General features: G+C 34.2%; 1 protein-coding gene across 1 annotated transcript; it reads right to left on the bottom strand.

The window, feature by feature from the left end:
- Nucleotides 1-9,192: 9,192 nt before the first annotated feature.
- LOC123665648 (CCAAT/enhancer-binding protein-like) lies at nucleotides 9,193-10,153 on the bottom strand. The gene has a single exon (XM_045599921.1). It carries the CDS (start codon nucleotides 10,151-10,153, stop codon nucleotides 9,317-9,319), a length of 837 nt encoding a protein of 278 aa, XP_045455877.1. The 3' UTR covers nucleotides 9,193-9,316.
- Between the last annotated feature and the right edge of the window lie 839 nt (nucleotides 10,154-10,992).

The following is a 10,992-nucleotide window of genomic DNA, read 5'->3' as shown; positions in this document are numbered from 1 at the left end:
CAGAGTTATAAAATAAATAAATTTAAAAAAAAGCAGCCTTATTTACTCCTTATTACATCAGCTATCTGCCAGTTAAAGTACCGTCAAAATCGGTCCAGCCGTTTTAGAGATTAGCCGGAACAAACAGACAGCTAGGCAAAAAATGTAAACAATGCTATTCTGGTATATGTACCGTGTATACCATCCATATGTAATTAGTAAAAAGCGGTTATTTTAATATAACAAACAGACACTCCAATGTTATTTATTTGTATAGATTTAATAGATTTAATAACCTAAATAATGTATTATATGTAGATAGATTCCATGGAAGACGAATTTCTGTCAAAGTATTTGTCTAATGCTTTGAATATTGCCAATAGTATTTTCAAGAGATTTTTATTTTGTATGGTAATCATTTTAAAAGAAACACATACATTAGACAAACATTTACAAAAATAATATACAGTTAATGTTATTACTATTACGTGAATTACTTTGTTTATACGATTAGGTCGGCAAACATACGTACGGCTCGCCTGATGGTAAGCAATTACCGTAGTTCAGACTCCTGCAACACCAGAAGCATCGCAAGAGCGCTGCTGATCCTACCTCAATCTCCCCCAGGAGCTCTGGTCACCTTACTCACCACAGGAACACAACACTGCTTGAAAGCAGTATTATTATTATTAAGCTGTGATCGATATAACAGGAAGGAGGTAAGGAAGGTAAATTCCCCACTCGGACTGCACCTATATGTCGTAAGATATATATTGTGACAAAATTTTACTACTAGGGTAACAGAAATATAAAGTATCTGTGTAAATATTTAATGGATAAATCATAGTGTGTATTAAAATGTTGTTCACTAAAATAAATTCAAATAAAAGTATGACAAACATAGGTTTTAGAAGTGGCATCTCTTTGAGAATTATGATCGCCTGGTACTTTAAGTATAAAATAAATAATTATGTTTTTAGAGTTACCAACGAAAAAGTGCTATTTCATAAGGGTCCCCAACGTGTGTGTGTGTTAAGTGTGTGTGTGTTAAGTCTGTGTGTGTTAAGTGTGTGTGTGTTAAGTGTGTGTACGTTTGTCGCAGGCAGGCATTGTTTTTGAAACATTTATAGAACAGTAGAACTTTAGAACGGTACTGTCGGAGATAATCTGTGGTCAGTTATGTAAGTTATTCTATTTTACATTTTTAAAGCGTATTGCATAGAAGCGCAGCTTGTTGCTCGGTCGGTATAAGTCGTAGCATGATATTTTTAGCCTATGACCCTTTTTAGTGTAATAGATTTTAAACTTGATTGCTGGCTCTCCAGATTAAAACATTCTGACAAATATTTTTCAAACCAAAATATTAAAATGTTTAATTACTACTTATATGTTTAGTAAGATTTTTAGATGATATGGATGAACCTTAAAAAAAACTGGGACGAGTGAAAAGGGTATATTATATATTATATTACACAACGAGTTTCTCTCGCGATTTCCCCGTGACCGCCAAACTTTCCAACGCTGTCCTGGCGTTATGCGGTAACGCACCAACTTTTTTTTTCGTACTCGTATTTATCATTTTTCCAAAAATTTTTATTACTTTTTGATATATTTTAATAGAAATAACTCTAATAATTTTTGGCGAGAAACACAGAACAAAAATCACAGTGTATACATTATTTTATTCGATTTTATAATTGTGCTGAGGCAGGCCGTGCAGTAGGGTTAGAACAAATACAATAATCCTATACGCTTCTGTCGAAAAGTACTCATTAAAATCTCTGACATTTTTGTATGTCTAAATGTCTGTAGTCTTTGATTTCTTCAGACATGACACCGCATCATGATATTCAATAAAAAATCAAAATTAGTATGATTATATAATTATCATCAGCACATGATATAAATATAAAATTATAAAACTGTGTCTGTACTTGCATACTAAAATAAATAAATGCGAAAGTAACTGGCTTTCAGTGTCATTAGCTGGTAACAAAATCTAAGTGACAGTGTGACCAACATTTAAAACAACTCTTCCAGTACTGTTATCAATATACGTATTATACATACATTATTGACAGATTTTTAGGTTGGCTGTATTGGACATTCATGTCATCATGAATTTACAATTTATACTACAGTTACTTAAATTTTATATAGAATTAGTATGTGCTCAGTAATACTTAACCGACTGGAACAAAACGCGTGTAATGGGTTTAATATAAAACAATAACACGACCACGTGACGAGTCGCCCGTTCTTGCGTTACGGTTTGACACACATACTCAGCTGTTGCGAAACATATGTATGTACCTGTTCTTAGTGTGGACTTAGTGTATTACAAAAGATATGTTGATAGTGGACTGTAGTTAATTATTATTTACTATCTATACTTCTATACAAATACTACAAACCGTAAAAATAATATTTTATGTTTTATTATTTTGTTTGTAATTTTAACTCGAAAACTACTCGAGCTATTTTTTTTTTACTTACGTAATTAATTATTTTAAGGTGAGATGAATTTGTCAAAAAGACGACAAATAATAAATTTTCAATCAACTTTCAATATAATAAATAATTAAATACACCTATAATAATTTAATTTCATACTTGAAAGGTCTCGCATAACGCTGTCCAAAACACAAAAGGCATATAAATGAAAAAAAGTGAAAGTTTACGCCCACACATCTGTCCTTGTTGGTTAAAACGTTATAAGGGCCTGAGCTAACTAGACTTGGTCAGCCTTATCTACATATAATCCTATCCAATGATTCATTAAAAGTAGTTTGACTCTTCAAGATTTATGTTAGCCTGGTACTTTGTTTTATATTTTAACGTTATAAATGACAATAAATATATTATTACATTTTTTTTTTGCTATATATTAAATTATAGTTTTAAAATATGCTATTTTACTCTACCTATAAAGTAAAAATATAATCTAGAATTAGGTCCTAACGAAAAATTTTAGTCATAAAAACCCTCATATGGATTAACATTAATAGGGTATAGGGAAAAAACAAAAATTCTGTTATGGTCTTAAATTTTTATAAAATATCTATATAATTAGATTGTAATTTAAACTAACAAAATGGTCAAATATGTGTTATATTGAGAGAACTAATTAACAATTGGCCGCTCTGGTGTAGTGGAGCGAATAGTCGCCTAAAACACCGACAACAATATTTCTGTCCTTGTGGGTCTCCCCATCGTGCCTCGGAGAGCAGGTTAAACCGTCGATCCAGGTTGTTATCATAGATACCTAATAGCGATCGTTACTCGTAGTAGGGAACATATCGCCAAAACGTGGAGTAGCGTGGTAAGTAGATTAATCTCAATCCCTCGAGCCTATGCCCAACAGTGGAATGTTAAGGCTGAATGCAATAACAATCGACAAGTACTAAAATCGTTAGGTAAAGAAATAACACAAGTATTTTTACCTAGTAATTTGACCTGGTAATACCAAATACCTTAAATCTATTAATTTTATACGGAAATATAATACGGTAGACTCGTAGAAATTGATTGATGGTAATAAGTGAAACTTCAGTTGAAACAGAGTACCAACGAAATCTTAGTACTAATACTTATATGTTTGTTTATATATTTAACCGGAATAGAAATTTTCAAAAACCACTTAAACTTGACTAGTGGTAAAGACTAATAAAGACCTAAATCTAAATGCTTAAATAAATTCAATTAACAAAACACGAAAACTATTATATCATTATATGCATACATATTACCTTCATTACGAAAAAGCCTAGCATCTAAGAGTTTTTATCTTTACATTATCAAGTTGTATGTAAATGCTTTAATTTTGTTTTTATACTGAATTTATTTTAATATATATCGTCGATTTACTATTTATTTCCATTAAGTATCTAAACTGACTAACCGGTAACTTTCTCCTTTAGGGAACGCGCATCAACTTTAACTTTAATTGGATTAAAGTTACGTAATCATGAGAATATTCATCAAAATTCTTTAAAAACCATTTTCAATTTTTTAAAAACCATTTTCAATTTTTTCGATATTTAAAACAAAAATGAGCACAAATCGAGCGAATTAAAAACAATGTGTGTCACGTAAGAAGTTATAATTCATTGGCTAGAGCTACCTTCACGTTGCCAACTTCTTACCTTCACGTTGCTTACTTCTTCTTCGTTAACTAGCTAACTTCAGCGTGTCGGTTTTTTGTGACGGTATGCGCGCGCATTCATTGTCTTTGGACGGGATCCTACGGGTGCGCCGGATGGGGCAAGAAGCATTAATGCGGAGGTGGGGGGAGGACCTGGCGGAGCAGCCGTATGGCATACGCGTAACGGCTGCCTTGCGCCCGGTCCTTGAGCGGTGGATGCGCCGCAAGCGCAAACCTCTCACCTTCCGTCTGACGCAGGTTCTCACCGGGCACGGCTGCTATGGTGAATACTTGTGTCGGACGGTCCAAAAGGAGCCGACGACTGGATGTCACGATTGTGGCGCGGCGGTGGACTCTGCCCAGCACACCCTCGAGGTGTTCCCGAGATGGGCGGCACTGCGTCGCGATCTGACGACAGTTCTCGGAGGGGACTTGTCACTGCCTAGCGTCATCACCGCGATGCTCGGCGACGACAAGTCCTGGACGGCGATGGTCTCCTTCTGCGAGAAGGAGAACGACGAGCGGATGAGAGAGGAGGCCACCGACGAGGCCTCCTTCCGCAGGCGACGAACGGGGGTGCTTAGGAGGCGCTACTTAATGCGCCTCCAGTAACGCCCCTGTGCTCGTGTCGGGCCGGGATGGGAACCCGGTCCTGCTAGACATGGCGTCGTCGGGATTATTCAGAGGTGAGACGGATAGTCCCCATGGAGGAGAAGTCTGGCCTTTTCGCCGAGGCCAGCCGGTTGCTGGAGGGATTCTGTTGCCTGCAGATCCGGGACCCTCCAATTAAAGCGGCTGAAGGCTCCCGCAGGGGTTTGGTCGGTACTGCACCCCCAAGTGCTGAAGCCGACATACGGTCTAGGATTGCCTACCCGGGTGTCCTGGATATCACCCGTAAATGGGTTCCCCTGCGATAACAAAAAAAAAAAGCTACATTCACGTTGCTAACTTCTTCTTCGTTAACTAGCTAACTTCATGGTGTCGGGTTTTTGTGACGGTGTGCGCGCGCACTCATTGGCTAGCTACCTTCACGTTGCTAACTTCTTCTTCGTTAACTATCTAACTTCATGGTGTCGGTTTTTTTGCGCACGCATCGTAAAAATGTTCTCTCATCATTTTTTCCCTAAAGCACCAACAGAAGTGTCATTTCAAAAATGTTCTCTGGTTAATTTCTAAAATAAAAGTTCTATTGTATTGTATTTGAGATTCTACAAATATACGGAACATAAAAAATTCAAATTTCGAACTCAAAAAATTACAAAAAGATAACCATAAAAAAGCATAATGTTATTGTTCCGTAAGCAAACGTAAAATAGTTAAAATCAACAATTCAATCGAAAGGCTGTAAGTAGGACATGAGGCGAAATTTCGATACGCGTCAATGGAAAGAGATTCTTGTTTTTATATCAACAGAGTTGGATTTATAACGACGTGTGTTGTAGCGAAAATGAAAGTTATGAACCACGTTTTGCACAAACGAATTTGAATACCGAGTTCTCGATTCCGTTCGCGTTCTTTTTTTTTAATATTGGCGTAGGTCCGTTTTCATAGGTTTTTAATTTGTCGCGTTCGAATAAAAATAAATAATTTTTACAAAAATAGTTTTATGTTGATTTAGAAAACACAATTTTTATGCAGATTCTTTATAATGTACTTAAAGATTTTTTTGTTTTTATTTTTGACGCTTTACATCTCAAACTTTTATTGTCCAACAATCTAAGTCAAGGAACATCAAATCAGATCTTTATACCAACAGTAACTATTTATTACAATTATTAATTAATACTCAATATGTGTTATCATTAAATATAAAGGTCCAGTTATGGCATAGCCTTGCTGAAATATCAACTTCCTACGCGAACTAATTCTTATCAGAATCGGTTTAATTATGTTATAAATATTAGGAAGTGGTCCCTAGATTGCGGGACAAATAGTAAAATTTATCATTTAATGAGACCATATTGCTTTTATGACGTCACGTCACGTCATGTACAATTATTTTGTGGGATTTCAAAGTACATTAGTCATGACTTATACAACGATGCTCTTGCGACGATAAACAACATTACTCTCAGCGTGTAACTGGATTGGTGACCATTTTTTTACGATACATAAATTAACACTAAAACATTCATTTTAATTAGCCCTTTAATGTAACTAAAAGGTAAACAGATCTAGTACGTGTTAAAATCAAACGCTTTACATTTTCAAGTAAACGTGACCCGATGCACGCTGACTCTTTACATTATAAAGAACCTTATTTCTTTAAGCTAAAGTTCATAATCGACAAAAAACTTTTATATAAATAAATTACACCTATAACCCAATGTATTAAGGTCGAGAATTGCTTAGCGATTTTATCTTCAAATGCGCCCCATGTACGTATTGTTTTGGTTGGTATTAAAGAAATTTTGAAAATGGAACGGAAAATTTTATCTGACATTGTTTACCTCTGATCGAATTATATTACAAAGCATTGACTTAATATGTTTGTTGTTTAGGCTGTTTATTTTTTTGGTTGAAATTTTGAAAATAGAACCATTACTTTTATTACTTGATAAAAGTATATTTTTAATGATTATTATTATAATAATGATTAGTATCAATATGTAATATAAACAACATAAGTTGAACGAAACATATCTTTGTAAAATAGAATTAAAGTCTAAAATTTAACTGACATGTGACTAAGAGAAAGAGCTTTTGAAAATCGAGTAAGTAATTAGATATTTTTTTTTTAATATTTTTTATGGAAGAAATGTGTGTACAGTATACCTTATCGATAAAAAAAGAATAAATCCCATTTTCATTATTTCTAAAAACCAAATATTTTATTTTTAATATTAGTGTTTTTTATAATAATTTTAAAAAAGGCCTGCAAAATTAAAATCAAATCAGTTCCCAAGATTCCAAGTTCTATAAAAGCTTATATTAGCTCTTGTTATCTGAACACGTGATTAAAACAAAAGAAATGAATAATAAAACAATATCAGTAAGTAAAGTCATATGTTTACACTAGTTTATATACGATATTATTTATATAGTAAACTAGTAAAGTCCCGCGGTTTTACCTGTTTAGCTTCTTATAATAAGGGATTTATGGGTAAATAAATGTATACATGTAACCACGAAAGTATTAAACCGATTTTGGTTATTATTTCATAATGAGAATAAATCAAGAATAAGAAGGCTATAATACATCGCGATGTGGTAAATAAAAGCTAACTGAAACTTATGATATGATATGATTACCAATTAATCTGACAAATACCAAATGTGTATTCCAATAAAAACCACTTAAATCACTTGATTTGTCAATCCACAAATTTTAATAGTACATATTACTCGAATAAATTAATCGTAGTTAATATGAAGATACCACCTATTTAAAATGTTGATTCTAATGAGAAGAATCGGGAAGAATCTCCGCGGTTATTCTAAAAACATCTGTCAATTATATATAAATAATTAATTATATAATTGATCGTCTTCTAAAAAATATAGCGCCACTAAATCCCTTTGTCATTAATATAAAAAAACGAGTGTGCTTTAGACCATACGACTGAAGTAAAACTTACGAAACGTAACTCTTTCTCTTTCTATCTTCATTTAATGTTTTTTGGTTCTTTGGAAACTGTTTATACGTGATTTCATCACTTCAAACTCAACTGTGTCCTGTATGAAAGTCAGTGATACCTAAACCCACACAGTCATTTATAGACCAAAGAAAGATGTCGAAAAGTTTCGAAAGTTTTCTTTTATTATCTTTCTATTTCATACTTTTAAAAGTTGTGAAATAAAAGATATAATGTTCTAGTTTTAAACAGAGAGTTTCTTTCGCAATTTTTTTTTTTTGTCATGTTGAAATATTGTTAAATTAATTGATTAAGAATTACATTTATTTTGAATTATCTCGATATGTAGCACAAGCTCAGTACATTTGAAAGACATAAAATATAAGTAAAAAACTTTAATATTTTTTTCTTTAATTTTTTCGTTGTGGTAATTTCATATGCTATGGTCAAAATTACTTTTCACAAAAATTTTACAATAAAATTTATGTAATTTTCTTAATTTTTTTTATTTCCTAAAAATATGTTTGATTTTCTGTAGATTTTAAAGAAAAATTCGATTTTTTTTTCTGCTTTTTATATTTAGTGCTGAATGTAATAATTAAATTTATAATTTATATATATATATATATATATATATATATATATATATATATATATATATATATATATATGTGATGCATTTTTATATAAAATTGAAATATATTAACTCACGTAAGGTGTGTTTCAGTTATAAATTGAAAGATTTATCAATAATATTATTTTTTTAAGTTTCTATAAAAATTTTTGGTGCGTAATCCGTCACGATGCTCTAAAGCGGATTGACAAATACTTTTATTTTCTTACCAATCATGCAGTTTTCACGATGATTTCCTTCAACTTCCAAAAATTCGTCCCAGTTGTAAGAATTTAGTTATCTCATAAAAACTAAGTATAAGTCACGGATTTGAACCCGTGATCGTCTGGTATCGATTCACGTGTCCTGTTAGCTAGGATTTATTACATCATGTATATAATAATAAGGAGTGTATTGCTATAAATAGATATAACGTTGTTTTGGTATTTTGTATTGTATCATAGTTGTATTATTTGTTACTTAAACATAACATACCTACTATGATGATTTGTGTAGTTTGAGTAGTTTAATTTAATTATAAGTTTTATCAAAGAATTTTCGTTTATATTATTTCATTTATTGTATTAAAAAATTAAATGATAACATTAACAGATAATTAATTAAGAAAATTGATATTTTTAAAAGTAATAAATTCCTGAATCGCAACTTTTTAACGATATTGCTAACTAATTGCATTGTAACAGCAATTGTTAATTGCTTATCGAGAATATGATGAGTAATGAAAAAATTAACTTATAAAGTATCATTTTAATTTTAATATTTTAACGAAAGTAAATAAAACATTCTTTTGTAAAACAAATAAAAAATATAGAACGACTTATAATTTATTATAAAACATATAAGTATTATATACAAAACAAAACGGCTGTTAATATTAACTTATTTACATCTATCTTAAAACTATTTACGTAATAAATAAACTATATTTGGAACTCATGGTAACTTTTATCACAAAAATCACGTGTCTAGACCACTCACCTACGGTCAGAGCGAGTGATCCTGGCCGTGCGGGGCGCCGAGCTGCAACATGGACCGGCACAGCTCCGTTATTTCTGGATGGTTCAGGTTTATCAAATGAACATACATCTGCTTGTGCAGGCTTAGCTCCCCGGTCACCGCCTCCAGCCTCTTTAGCAGCGCTTCCTTCTCTCTAAGTAACGTCTTTACCTTTTCTTCTACTTCCCTAGAACGAACTTTTGCCTTTTCGCGCGATTTTCGTACCGCTATGTTGTTGCGTTCCCTCCTCCTCCTGTATTCGTCTGTGCCTTTGTCTATCACCTTGCCGGACGATCGTCTCGCCGGAGCCGGTTTGTGTTTCAACAGGGGGGGCAGCAGAGGAGCTCCCAGAGGAGGCAGCGGGGTGAAGCCACCTCCGTAGGGTCCGCTAACTCCGACTGGCGGCTGCGGGTTGTACTGGCCCGTGTATTGGGCGCAAGTCACTGTTCTCCTGAAATCGTGCGGCTCCGGGGGCTCCTCTTTTATCGGGGGCGCCTGATCGTGAGAATTGGAAGGCACGGGAGCCGCGTACGAAGCCCCGGAGTGGACGGGCTGGGGCATGTACGCGAGGGTCGTCCGCGCGAACGGCCTCTGCTGCGGTGACCGGCCCCCGGGGAGGATCTCCTGGAAGAGAGCCATCGTCTCCTCCCCCCGGAACTGATCATCGATGAGATGCTGCAAATCCAAGCTGATCTCCTGTCCATTGAGCTCGTCTAGGTCCGGAGGCGGGAAGGGTGTCCTTTTATCCTCCGCCGCCTTTTTTAGATCGGGCTGCGGCGGCGGCGGCGGGGCCGCGGCTGCGTCGTACATTTGTGGGGATTCCATGCCGCCGGGGCCGATCGGCCCAGCGGTCGCACTGCGAGTCTCCACTTCAGAGCACTGATGATCACTAGGGCACATGCACCGTCGGGGCTGCACTCGCGAGGAGCGGTACGTGCGTTCGCTCCGGCGGTCGGGCGCGGACTAGCGGCGCAATCCGCTCCGGAAGGAAACTGAAGCTGAAAGTCGACAAGTAAAAGTTTAAGGCTCGCGCAGAGTGGCGCCCGCGGCGACGCGCCTCGTACTCGGACTACTCGGCTGATTATTATTTGTATTCTATTTTTATATACTTTGCGTTTATTCCACATCCCGTTTTTGCGGGCTAAAATATCGTAAAATATCATATAATAAACTATTTTATAACATTTTATAGTTTTAACATTTTATGGCTGTTATTTTTGAACTTAATCATCTTATTGAATTATGTAATATAAAAATAATAATAAAAAAAAATTACGTTATAATAATAATTAGGTATAGCTCTAGACTACATTTTCTAAATGTATATGTACATTTAAGTAGCTACCTTTAATTTAAAACCTAATTTTAGTTTTAAGTATTTAAAATTTATTTTGAAAACTTTATAAAGTTTTCACATGAAATAAGAAATATAAAATTCAAAAATGTAAGTAATAATAACGGGGCCATCAACATTTTAAACGTATAAAAATATCTAAATCTACACATAAATACCTACACATATATTAAACATTCAATTTCAAATATAAAAAAGAAATAGCTAACAAAATAAATATAAATTAAATAATCAGGAAATATTGTTCGATATAGATTTTAACGTTAAACATTATGTTATACTAACTGACGAAACGAAGTTCGTGCTGCCA

The sequence above is a fragment of the Melitaea cinxia genome, chromosome 24 (assembly GCF_905220565.1).
Source record: "Melitaea cinxia chromosome 24, ilMelCinx1.1, whole genome shotgun sequence".
Lineage (NCBI taxonomy): Eukaryota > Metazoa > Arthropoda > Insecta > Lepidoptera > Nymphalidae > Melitaea > Melitaea cinxia.
This window is presented reverse-complemented; position numbering and strand designations above follow the sequence as displayed.

Excerpts from the sequence above, each read along its gene's own strand:
- LOC123665648 (XM_045599921.1), bottom strand. The coding sequence starts at position 10,153 with ATGGAATCCCCACAAATGTACGACGCAGCCGCGGCCCCGCCGCCGCCG.